Source organism: Gossypium raimondii, chromosome 4 (genome assembly GCF_025698545.1).
Source record: "Gossypium raimondii isolate GPD5lz chromosome 4, ASM2569854v1, whole genome shotgun sequence".
In the NCBI taxonomy this organism is placed as follows: domain Eukaryota; kingdom Viridiplantae; phylum Streptophyta; class Magnoliopsida; order Malvales; family Malvaceae; genus Gossypium; species Gossypium raimondii.
The window spans coordinates 35,149,960-35,163,370 of record NC_068568.1 but is presented as its reverse complement, the minus strand read 5'-3'; the positions used below and the strand labels follow the sequence as shown (position 1 = coordinate 35,163,370).

Sequence of the window (13,411 nt, the reverse complement as noted above, 5' to 3'; positions counted from 1 at the left end):
CACCAACCCACCACTTAATTGGAGTAAGATGTTGAGGTAAATGTGGTTCACAAACACATAATATCTATTAAAAAAGACAGAAAAGAAAAGCCTACTGATGAGTGAGTTGATTACCTGTTATTCATCCAAGGATATCAATTTCTCTCTCTCTTAACCATGCTAATAACATCGTGTAGGAGCGCTTCATTTTCTGTTGAGTGAAAAAGCAGGCGTTTCCCATGAATGGTACCCCTACTTTTGCAATTTGTTATTGTCTTAGCAGGACTTTTGATTTTAATCCAAACTTGCAACAACACTAACTAAAATTTGCATCTCCTTTTACAAAAATATCTAAATAATCAATTTAAAACCATATCCACAAATAAATGGACCACCCCTCAAACCCACCCATTGATTTGGTTTAATTGGGAAAGGTTTGAAAATTGAAACCACCACCTAAAAAATGAGGCTGTGTAAAGCTTCTAGAATAAAAGTGAAGAAATAATTGGGGTTCCATCTGAACTTCAGATGTTTCTAGAATAAAAGTCAGCCCCCCAAATTACAAATCTAATTGGGAGAGGCCCATCCATATATAAAATTCAGGGAGGGCCGAAACCTCTCTCCATTTTCTTGATGAGCATTCACAAAACCTAATAAAAGTTGTTAATTAAAATTTTAGGCGGACGTTGATTATATTTTTAGAATGCCAAAAAAAAACTCTGTAAGGGATCATCCAAGTCCAAGTAGGAAATTGACTAACTATATTCAGCTTTCGTATTTAAAACAAATGAATTTCAGTCAAGGCCCATGGATTAAATTACAGTTATCCCAACAACAAAGCTCCCTATGAAAGAAAGTCCTGGTCATCCACCATCCTCGCTCCACGCCATTCTTCCTTCTTCCCAATGATGGAACAAATCACCAATGCTTTCATCAACACAATCAATGGAAGGATCTTTTATAAGATTTACCTCCATATCTCATTCCTGCCAACCAACCGACCTCAATGTTCCCATCCAACAAAGCAGGAGTACTCATCATGGCAGCCATTAGACTAGGCTTAAGATGCTAGGCATCTCTTACCACTTTCTAAGTTTTGCCATTGTGCAACAACAAGTGTCTTGTCCACAATCTGTATCCAAAGGGAATATTATATCACATCTTCTGAGCTATCCATGAAAGCATAACTGATTCCTCGTCTCGTGCAACATGTGCTTAGAAGAAGGGCCACCTATTTGCTTCCAACAATTGAAACAAAGCAAATCGAGGGTAAATGTTTCCTCATAATCGCAGTCCTTAAAGCAGCAACCACAATGAATACAACGTGCAATGCAGAGAATGCAAGCCCTACACAACTGAGCAGCATGATATGTTCTTCTGCAACTCCCAGATGGGCAATCATAAACTAGTTTCAATTTCTGACATCTAGGACAAACTTCAATGTCGATTGCCCTATCATCATCAGACATGAGCTGTGATTGCCCCTGTCGGAAAAACTGTGGTTTTTGCTCTTGCAGTTGCATTGAATTATTTATCCCTAGTAATAACTTCAACTCTTTGAATTGCTCTTCTGTTACGCTAAAACTTCCACCTATTCTTAAATGTTTTATTCCTGGGAACCCAGCAGACTTGAAAGCTCTTAAATTCAACAAAATGCCCTCGACATTAAGTCTCGTACATTCTGGCACACTTAACTGCATGAAAATTGATCAACTTGGTGACCTCATAGGGAACATAAATTGTGTCAAATCTAACTTCACCAAACCTTCAAGTACATTAAAATATGACATTTTCTTAAAACAATCAATGTCAATAAAGGGCCACGGAGCAAGAACCGAAACTAATATAGAAAGTTTCATCAGAGCAAGAGTAGCAAATAAGTCAATTCTAAGTTTTAATGGCAATAAGAGACATCAATAAAATAATCGGACTACTATCATCGTTGAAATCCTAGAGCATCCAGAAGACAATTCCAAAAAATACTTATATTATCAATGTCATAAAAAACAAAGGCAACAATCCATGTGTTAGAATTCATCAACTGCTTTACATGCTAACAATCTTAACTCGCTATCTAAACACACAACATACAATCCACATGTTAGAAATCATCAACTGCTTTACATGCTAACAATCTTAACGCGCTATCTAAACACACAACATACAATCCACGTGTTAGAATTCATCAACTGCTTTACATGCTAACAATCAAAACTCGCTATCTAAGCACACAACATACAATCCACGTGTTAGAAATCATCAACTGCTTTACATGCTAACAACCTTAACGCGCTATCTAAACACACAACATACAACCCACGTGTTAGAATTCATCAACTGCTTTACATGCTAACAATCTTAACTCGCTATCTAAACACACAACATACAATCCACATGTTAGAAATCATCAACTGCTTTACATGCTAACAATCTTAACGCGCTATCTAAACACACAACATACAATCCACGTGTTAGAATTCATCAACTGCTTTACATGCTAACAATCAGAACTCGCTATCTAAGCACACAACATACAATCCACGTGTTAGAAATCATCAACTGCTTTACATGCTAACAACCTTAACGCGCTATCTAAACACACAACATACAACCCACGTGTTAGAATTCATCAACTGCTTAACATGCTAGCAATCATAACTTGCTATCTAAACACACAACATACAATCCATGTGTTAGAAATCATCAACTGCTTTACAGGCTAACAACCTTAGCGCGCTATCTAAACACACAACATACAATCCACGTGTTAGAATCCATCAACTGCTTTACATGCTAACAATCTTAACTCGCTATCTAAACCACAACATACAATCCACGTGTTAGAATTCATCAACTGCTTTACATGCTAACAATCTTAACTCGCTATCTAAACCACAACATACAATCCACGTGTTAGAATTCATCAACTGCTTTACATGCTAACAATCTTAACTTGCTATCTAAACAGACAACATGCAACCCACATGTTTCATCAACTTCTTTACATGCTAACAACCTTATCGCGCTACCTAAACACAAAACAAAAATTCCACGTACTAGAATCCATCAACTGCTTTACATGCTAACAATCTTAACTCACTATCTAAACACACAACATATAATAGAGTAATTTTGCCAACAATTCTAACCAAAGTGAAAATAGACTTTATAACCTTAAATACAAACATCATTAGCACATACCAAAAGAGTCAAAACAATACTAAATCAATTAAATTTAAAAAAAAAAGTGTCAGTGGCCTTCCTTAAGATATATGTATACATACGAATTATATAACAAATTGACTAATGTATATGAAAAGTTAAACCATATTGACTTAATAACAGCAACTTGCACTGCAATACTAACCTTACTGAGCTTGGAATTGCTTTCAAGCACGCGTTTCAAACCATCATCAGTGATCATTTTGCACCCCACCAGACTCAAGCATTCAATAGTGCCTTGAGCCCTGCTAGTTAATTTTAAAAGAGCATCATCGGTAATTCTCTTACTCAATGAATCTTCAATATGAATGTTCCTCCAAAGGAGAGGATCATTTCTAACAGCATCCCTTAAAGATATACAGACCCTTTCCATTACAAGGAGATCCTTAACACCAAGATAACCAAGGGTGAAAAACAAAGCATTATTTGGAGCATCTCCTTCACTATCATCACAAGAAACTCCATTGCAGCCCTCCAACTTATTACCTTCATCATTGAATACAAAACCTCCATCGGGAAGTCCATTACCAATCCCAAATCCATCAATAAATTCATTTGGGATTGATATTTCATCGACTTGAAAGGTACCTTCCTCCTGTTGGAAACTCAGGGTTCCATTTCGAACTCGATGATTACCTTTAAAGAAAGATGATTGATCATCATCAATGTTTTTATCATCATCTTCTGAACCAAATCCAGAAAAACTTGAATTGCCTTCTTCCTGTTGGAAACTCACGGTCCCATTCCAAACCGAATTTAGACCCTTGAACAAACGGTGATGATCAGTAATCTTATTTTCATCACCATCTTGCATGCCAAACACACATAAATCTGACCCCAATTCATTCTCAACATCATGAATCCAACCTGTGATTGCTGCAGCAAAAGTAGACCTTATTTCCATCCCAAATGGATCTGCAGGCAGTCTATCAACAATATCATCATTAACAGCCTCAGAAAAGCCTTTTGATTCACTTCCACTAAAATGATCATTTTCCATATCCCAATTGCAACTCCAATAACTCAACGAGTTCCCAATATCATCCCACTTCAATGCCATTTTTTATTGTCTTCAATCACCAACACATCTAAGGAAAAAAGAAGAAGAAAGAACCCTAAACTCAGCCAACAATTGAAACAAATAACATGATTCTAAACCAAACTAAATATATATATATATATATATAAAAGTTAAACAAGGACAAATTAGATAACCCATTATTTCAGGTGTCAAACCAGACCTAAAAAAAGTAAAATACACCAGAAATTCTATAGAGTTTCTTGTAAAAAAAAAATGAAAGGAGCCAAATTAAGCTCAAAAAAGATATTTTTTTACCTTGTTTTGTGAATTTGGAGGCAAAAGTTGAAACTTTGAAAGAATGGCAAAGTAAAGAAGGACAAGGTACTTCAAAGGGAAAAAAATATCTTAATATGAAAGAATCTAACTGAGGAGATAAAAGAATCGAAAGGTTTTTGACCAAACTTAATTTTTTTGGTTCATGCAAAGAGCAATGCAGAAAGAAAGAGAATGGAGAAGAAAAGTTAAAAGGGCAAAGAACAGAGGAAAAAAAACAGAGTTGGCCAAAAATAGGGGAAAAAGGAGAGCAAGAAGGAATGGGAAACAAGATTCCAGGCCAATTGGAGGGGTTTATTTAGGTGGTGACTTTCAAATTCTTTTTTTTTAAAGTGTATATAATTTTTTTAGTGAATTGGATTTTTTATACAATTTTAATGAATTGTTAGATAATGAGAAAATTAAAATTTGCGTTTATTAATTAGTAAGACAAACCTTGTTGCAGTTAAAAAAAGTACAATGATTTATGATTTTTTTGGCGCTTTGAGTTTGATTCCTAAAATAAAAATTTCACTTCTAACCCTTTAAAATTAATAAAAGTATAAATTAATATACGGTAAAATTATATTTTAACCTCCTAAATAAGAAGAAAAATTCTATTTAATGTCTTTAAAATATTAAAATTATAAATTAATACATGGTAAAATCATATTTTAATCTATTAAAAATTTTATAATTTAATTTTGATCCTCAAAAATTTTGGCTTCGCCCATGCACAAATGGATAAAAGAGTTAACAAATGTTAACTTTGTTGATGTGAATTGTCACATCAAGAATTAATTACTTTTAATATTTTTACAAAAAGTAAATAAATTTAATAACTTTCTATATTTTTAAATTTTTGAATTTTTAAAAAGTTCAATTAATTATTAGTGTGACATCCATGTGGCAATTCACGTTATTTAGTTGCTTCCATAAATTATGACATTGATAACGCTCTAGATTCATATTAGGATCATTAAATAGGAAGTTTAATGAAAAGAAAAAGAGTAAAGTAAACAAAAAAGAGTCTTCATTTTCAAATTGATTATTGATCGATTTATTTGGCAATAACGAAAGGATTCCTAGTTACTAGAAATCTGCGTTGCTCTCACTCAAAGTGCATACCCGTATGGATATCAGTATATCACTCGCGCCTTTGTTTGTTACAACTCGGCTTCGAATTTAAAATTTAAATAGAAAATGGCTTGAATGAAATCATAAGACTATCTATGTTGTACACTTTTCATTATTTCCTTTAAAATACATCAACAAAGTCAATATTTGTTGATTTTTTTCATTTATTTTGGATGATTTGATAAAAATAAAATAAAATTTAAGGTTTAAAAAACAAAAGAAAATTTAAATGAATGATTAAAATAAATTTTTAATAAAATTGAAGTGTTAAAAAAGCCTCGTTGGTTTGAAAAGAAAAAAGGGATTGGGATGGCCAATTTTAGTTTTATGAGAAGTTATTATTTAAAAATTGTATGCATAGTTAGTGTAAATAAATAATGTTTCCAATGTCAAGTTTGAATATTCCTTCTCTAACTTGTTTTTAATTATAATTAAAAATACTATTTTCATTTCACAAATTTCCTTTATTTGAATTTTTTTTAAAAAGGTAAAGGAAAACGAGAAAGGTACACAAAGTTGACATATAAATTAGCATGACATCGACATTTTATCTAATCCACTCTGTTCACGAAATTCGAAGAATATTATGTCCAAAATTAAAATAAAAAACAAATAAGATGAAATGATTACATAAATATATTTATTTGATATGAGTATGTTTAATTGTTTTCTAAATTTAAAAAAATATTTTTATATTTACATCCAATATACATCCTAATTAGTATTATGTTGAACCATGGTTTCAGCAGCCATCAAATCGTGTTTTTTTTTTTCCTTTTTTTGGTTTTAATTATTTTCATAATCCCATGCCCAACTAATGTGTTGGGATATAAAATCCATTTTGGTCATCAATCATGATTTATGGAAATGGTATTTTTGATGTTTACATGAACAAAAAGTGGGGTTAGTGTATAAATGTAGTTTTGGTATATTGGGTGGCACAAGTAAAGTGAAAAGAGGTTCAATTTGAGGGAATTTGGGAGAGATGTGTGGCTAATAAAAGAAAGCTTTCAACACACACACTTATGGCTCCACATCTTGTTTACCTGCCTTTCTAGGTTTTCTTTGCCTTGCCCATCCTACCTTTCTCCCCTATATTTTTCCAAGGTGAAAAACTCTTTAAGGATAAAAGTTGTTTGAATGTGGAGCTATTGATTTCTTGCAAACGACAAAGGGTGGCTCAAGTAAACAGGTTTGGAACAGTTGTACATTTCTATGGTCAAGCCAACCTGATGCCATACCCTAAAATGAGACGCACATTATTTCCCCCCATCACAAGGAAACACCCTTCATAAAATGTTCCAAATAGGATTCAAAAAGGGATATAGAATCCTATTCTATACACAAAATACTTCAAATAGGCAGGGCAAAAGGTTCCTAGGCTTGGCTGAGATAGGGTTACATGGCTGCGTTTTTATTGGATGTGTTACAAACCAATACCTCGACTTATATGGGAATGGTGATGAAATACCAAGTTATAGCAAGTTTCTATAAGGTGGGAGGGCCCAAATGTATCCATGTGTTTGAACATAACCGGCTTTAGCCGAAAGCTCATCTGCTTCTGTAGGACCACGGCTGCCTTGTTGGTATGGAGTCGGCTTCATTTCACCATTGTCAATTCGGTGTAGAAGAGGTGTGAATATCTCCCATGCCGCCTGTCAAATTGAAGCAATATGAATATCGGTTTGAATTTCTGCAAGGAGTGTGCACAAGTTCTTACCTTTAATTCATCTCTGCGAACAAAATGCTGCTGATCGCATCGGATCCTGTATAACAAAACGTAGATCCATTGTTCATTACATGGGAACCTTAACACTGTATTCTTAATTCTCAAGTGTATTTAACTGGTTATCATGGTTTCTAATCCTAAACCTACTAGCCTTTAAAGCTCGAATGAAAATTGAAGCACTTCATTTGAAAGCAGAAAGATTAAAGGATCCCGAATAATAATATTTCAAGAATCAGGAAGGGCAAGGACCATACGTGTCAAGAATAAGACGTTCATAAGCCTCTGGGATCATAACACCTTGATAGCGTTGCTTGTATGACAAGTCTAGTTCACTTTGCACTGTTGACATCTCCAGACCAGGCTGCTTCACCTGCATTATAGAGAAAATGCAAATCAGTTTTAAGGCGCAAAGATGTTGCAACCGGTTTTCAAGCTTAAATGGAAAATAATCTGGAACTATACATGTTGAAGCATGAAGGAAAGTCTACAAGCGTGAAAACAACATTCATAGAAACTATAGCTCTGATCATAGCCTTTCAGATGGAGACAATAAGATTAGCCAACTCACTGTTAGCTTCATGTACATCGCTTCAGAAGGTTGCAGCCGTATGACAAACTCATTTCTCCCTTGCTTTTCACCTAAATAAAGAAGTCAATTCCAGCAACAAGCTTGTTAAAATGTCAGAATACTTGAAAAGAGTTAATAAAGAAAAGGGTTGGAGGCCAATGATAAACAAGTAATCCATAAGTGGAATTATAAAGAATCTTATATGCCAATTGTCATACATTTGAATATATCACCAGGAACATCCTTAAATTGAACACGTATCTCTGCCTTTCTTGAATTCAATGCTTTCCCTGCCTTTAGTATAAATGGAACACCTGAAACACATCAATGAGTGAAATTAGCAACTCAATGAAGAAGCACGTAAAACAAACAACAGTAATGAAAAGATGTAATTATGCTACCTTCCCATCTTTCATTGTGTATACGGAGGATAACAGTAGCAAATGTTGGGGTATTTGATTGGTCAGGAACTGTTGGATCATCTCGGTAACCTTCATATTGTCCGAGTACAACCTCTTCATCTTTAATTGGGAGTACGGATTGAAGAACCTGGATTTTATATGATAATAAGCATCTATGATAAAGAAAGCACTGACTTAAGAGTACCTAAACTCGAAGTTTCGAGAATCTCAACCATATATTTTTTAATGGATTCTCAAAACATCGGTCTGTTAAGTATATGGCAATTCCTAAAGTCTGGAGAGAGGGGAAAAAAGTGCACCTTCACTTTCTCATCACGAATGTGCTCGGGTTTGAGAGAGACAGGCTTCTCCATAGCCACAAGACAAAAAACCTGTAGTCGTTATGAACTCGATTAATAAGGGAAGTAGGCTAATGGTGCATAGCATGTTCTTGCCAACTTGTTAGGCTTCATTTTAACCATATGATATCTAGTTGAGGTTAGTAATGACCTTACCTGCAACAGATGGTTTTGGATAATATCACGGATGATTCTGCAGAAAGAGCACAAAAGGAAAAAGAACTAAGAGTGCAGATACGCCTAGCTGAGGTGCATGGTTCTTCATGCATTTTCTAATACCATAAGGATCTGAAATAAGTGCTATGAAGCATACCCGTATTCATCAAAATATCCACCACGACCTTCAGTTCCAAAATCCTCCCTGAACACAATCTGCCAAAAGAAACAAAGAACATAGGGATTAATATCAAAGCAATATTATAACTTGACAATTAGCAAAGCTCTTTCAGCTTAGCATGGCTTTTAACAATTTTCCCTTTTTAAAGTGAAAATCAGCATATACTGATGAAACTTGTTGCCTAAGAAGCATATCCTAAACCAATCAAACCTTCGCCATAGCATCTTCGAATGTTTAAACATCCACAAAGGAGGATCCTCACCTGTACATTATCAATGTTGTCACGATTCCAAAGGGGCAAGAAGAAGCGATTAGCAAAACGAAGCACCAACTGCAAGTGCCATAAAGCCAGATATGAGCAGAGCTGCTAAAGAAATCAAGAAATACAAGCACCTATTTACATGTTTATTACCAGATTCTGGACCAATTCCTTTCCCAAATAGTGATCGATACGGTAAATTTGAGGTTCATCAAACAACTCTCCGATCTGGGAACTCAGTAGCTCGGCAGAGTCCAAATCTTTTCCAAATGGTTTTTCAACAACCACCCGAGTCCATCCACCAAGATCAGCTGGAAAATATCTTATATCTTGTAATCAAATCCATTGAAATATGAAACAAATGTGAAGCAAGTGAGAACAACATTCATAGTCCCAAGAAATAATCTATAATGATGCATTCAAGCACTGTTGGTCTTGGAACAGAAGTACGTACATTTGTTCATGCAATATTTCCTGATCATCCTGCAAACCGATGGATATACCGATGGTGGAAGTGCGAGATAAAAGAGTCTCCGACATGACACTTCTTGACTACTTTTCGAGATTTCATGCATTGCAATTTCCTTGTCTAACAGTTGAAAGCCCTCAGCAGAATCATATGACCCACTTACATATTTAACCTACATATAATTGCAATTGCTTGATAAAACTAACATGCAAATATAGGATTGAAGTGTGGTAAACATATGGCTAGAGCGCTGTACTGACAAGCTTCAAAAACTCTGACACATCTTCAGAGGGTGAACTGCTTCTCTCACCGAGAAGATATCTGCGGGTTCAATTAAAATGTCAGTCAAACCTATCATTTGTGATTTTGTATCATTCATCATAAAGTAAAACAACAATGAGCGACATTTATGGACCAAAGAGTGAACTGTAGACGTAGATTTATTCTTTTTGAAGGAGAGGATCCATGTCTCACCCGCGGATGCGGTTTCTCAATTCATCATCTGAAATCTTAGTCCTTGCATAGCCAAAAATGTGCACCTCATTAGGTGGTAGAAAGCCCTGCATATACACAGCCCCTGTCGCGGTTAGCATCCAATTGCATCATGTTCGACCTTTCGGCAAAGCCAACCGACAACTCCATAGGAAGTGAGACGTAGATCAATTTCATTTCAGTTTTAATGAAAAATATGAATGAATATATAGCACTTGACCTGGCAATAAAGATGAAAGAGAGCAGGGAAAGTCTTCTTCTTGGCGAGATCACCAGAGGCACCAAGAACAATGATTGAGAGGCACCCTGTTTCTGCCACATTATCATTGCTCCAAAACGAGTCACTCCTATGACTCCATTCACTCGATCCCATCCTCTAAGCTTTGTATGATCTGTATTCAAAGAAATGTCATCTATATACAAAAAAAGATAGTGAATTTGCCTTTTATATATATATATATATATATATATCATGATTTGGTTTAATTTTCCAGAACTGGAAAGAACTACAGGTAATCAGTTTTTTAGCTTGCCCAGGATCTCAACACTAATATTCAATTCTCAAGTTATAATGCTTATAAAAGCAAGAAATTAAGATTCCTTTAGCTTCTCTTGGATATACCAAAAACATGCAAAAGAAACTTATAAAAAAATGCAAACTTTTATAGCACGGATCCCCACCCAGAAAGAAACAAACTTTCCATGAAAAACTCAAAACCCAACGCAGAATTCAAATCAAATGAAACAACCAATCAAAAAGAAGTAAAGAAAAACACTTTCTGAAAGGCAAGAACAAAGACAGAGTCGAGTTCGGTTTTGTTGTTTGAGTTAATGCTTGAAAAAAACTCACTACCCAACACAGAGTTGAAATGAAATGAAACGACCAATCAAAAGAAACTCAATAAAAACACTTTCTTGAAAGCAAGAATCAAGACCCCGGATCATATAAACCAAGTAAAACAAACCTTACTGCACAATTCAGATAAAACTGAAACCTGGGGTTTGAAGATAGAGAGAGTTTGGCTTGATGTAGAGTATATGTTTCAAATTGTGGGGAAGCAAATTTCTGGTTTTAAAGCAGTAATTGTTCTACCAACAGTCTTATCTGCCTCTGATCTTAGCCACCCAAGTTTATAAGATATTTTATGTTCTTTGTCACACTTAGCACATTTATTTCACCGTATTTTTGTTAATTCCACGCTAATTTTAAGTTTATTCTATTTTAGGTTTGTTTGTACTAATGATTGATTTTAGTTGTAGTTATAAGAATGTGTTATACCTGGTATAGCGGACCTTACAGTATAATATGCGAATCTCATCTCATAGACTACTTGTAAAGAGCTTAACACATATCTTCAAATAGAATCAATAACACCGTGAACCCATAGTTAGTCCGCGAACCTCAGCCAGATAAACTATGCACATTTACTAAGGTTATATGAAAATCACGTGGAGGTTTAACGTAATTGATCGCTAATCGCCCTAACATGTCTCATCTTAAGACTTTACATTACTGTCATTGCCATCATGTAACTAAGTTTATTCCTATTATAAAAGGGTCATATAAATAACTCACACAGTCTCATGTAGACACTCCATCATAATCTCCTAACTCTCTCAAACTGAAACCACTTCTCAATTTTCACTCCCTTCTCTGTTTAACCATCATCTTTTTTCCTTTGTTTACTGAATGTATTGATTGTAATTGTAATTTTATTTTACATTGTACTAGTTGATTTTAATTTATAATTATAATAAAAGATAAATATTTTGAAATGTTAATAAAAGATATGTTAGATAATTTTTGAAGTATGTCTATTATTTGGGTTTTTATATTTTTTACAAAATAATTGTTTTCTAAGTGAACAAAATAATTAGTTAAGAATGGGAGCATATAATTTTATATTTTCTAAATGAATCTATTTAGTTGGAATGTCCATGGTTTGGAGAATCCACTGAATGTTCGACATGTGTAGCATATGTTGCGTAAATACAATCCCCAGATGCTTTTTCTTATAGAGACAAAAATTGACGCTCAGGGGATGGATCAAATGCGTCGCCAGTTTGGCTTTTTTGTGGTATAAATATTTCAGCTTTTGGTAGTAGGGTGGCATTTCGTTGGGTTGGAAATTGGGATATTAGGTTCATTTGCATCTGATTTATTCGGGTTACCATATTGATGTGGTTGTTGTTGATGATGTTACTGGGATGAGTTGGAGATTCATAAGGTTTTATGGGTCTTCGGTAGAACAAGCAAGCGCTGGCTCATGACATTTTCTTCAAGATTTAGGGAGTAATTCTACTTTGCCATGGATGGTGGCTTGGTGATTTCAACGAGATAGCATATGCTTTTGAAAAGCGAGGGGGTCGTCTTCGCTTTGATCGACAGATGGAGGCCTTCCGTTCAATTTTGGTCAATTGTAAGCTTCATGATCTGGGTTTTGAGGGGAATTGGTCACTTGGGAATGGGGTCAGTTTTTGGACACTAACATTCAAGAACGTTTGGATCGTTGTGTTGTTACTCTTTTGTTGGAGGTTACTTTGTCTACTTGGGGTTGAACACTTCATAGATATAAGCGCCGACTAGTTCAAGAGGCTACGGCTCGATTGCATCAGGCCAAACCTTTCGATGACATCTTGGCTGAGATCATCGAGGTAAAATTGACTCTCAATCTGGAAGCTGATAGAGAGGAATTGTTTTGGGGCTAACGGGTACGAGTGAATTGGATGCGCTATGGTGATCACAACACATTGTTTTACCACAAGTTTACCACTTCTCAGAAACATATGAATACGACAACTTCCTTGTGGATGCTAATGGTTGTACTTGTACAGACATGGATGCTATGTTTGGGGTTGCCACTTGTAACAGCCCGATTTTCGTTAAATCAGAATAGTAGTTTCGAAACCAAAAATCTGAAGTCGTAAAATTATTTTAATATTATTTTATGTGTTTACAGCATGATAGCATGTATGTGTGAAAATTTTGTGATTTAATTTTATCGTTTGGATGTTTAATTTGATAAAATAACTAAATCGCGTAAAATGCAAAAGTGGCATACTAATTGTTTAAAGTGTTTATTTGCTATGATTAATTAAATGTGAGATTTTTATATGGTAATTAGA

The 13,411-nt window shown here is 34.8% G+C and overlaps 2 protein-coding genes across 5 annotated transcripts; both read right to left on the bottom strand.

The window, feature by feature from the left end:
- Window positions 1-723: 723 nt before the first annotated feature.
- On the bottom strand, window positions 724-4,846 carry LOC105780743 (F-box protein SKIP14). The gene is made up of 3 exons (XM_012605231.2): window positions 4,538-4,846; window positions 3,347-4,289; window positions 724-1,673 (listed from the first exon to the last, which is right to left on the bottom strand). The coding sequence occupies exons 2-3, from the start codon at window positions 4,259-4,261 to the stop codon at window positions 1,149-1,151; spliced, it is 1,440 nt and encodes a 479-aa protein (XP_012460685.1). The 5' UTR covers window positions 4,262-4,289; window positions 4,538-4,846; the 3' UTR covers window positions 724-1,148.
- Window positions 4,847-6,803: 1,957 nt separating this feature from the next.
- Window positions 6,804-11,418, bottom strand: LOC105780574 (glucose-6-phosphate 1-dehydrogenase, cytoplasmic isoform). 4 transcript variants are annotated; one of them, XM_012604970.2, is made up of 16 exons: window positions 11,251-11,417; window positions 10,506-10,677; window positions 10,268-10,353; window positions 10,054-10,114; window positions 9,779-9,965; window positions 9,478-9,653; window positions 9,328-9,396; window positions 9,042-9,100; window positions 8,885-8,921; window positions 8,690-8,761; window positions 8,370-8,517; window positions 8,187-8,282; window positions 7,969-8,039; window positions 7,655-7,770; window positions 7,392-7,437; window positions 6,804-7,326 (listed from the first exon to the last, which is right to left on the bottom strand). In XM_012604970.2, the coding sequence occupies exons 2-16, from the start codon at window positions 10,656-10,658 to the stop codon at window positions 7,147-7,149; spliced, it is 1,557 nt and encodes a 518-aa protein (XP_012460424.1). In that variant the 5' UTR covers window positions 10,659-10,677; window positions 11,251-11,417; the 3' UTR covers window positions 6,804-7,146. The 4 variants fall into 4 exon arrangements, 3 of the variants coding, with proteins under 3 accessions (XP_012460424.1, XP_012460426.1, XP_052485507.1); XM_012604972.2 differs by having other exon boundaries at window positions 9,478-9,635; XM_052629547.1 differs by having other exon boundaries at window positions 11,281-11,393.
- Window positions 11,419-13,411: the final 1,993 nt, after the last annotated feature.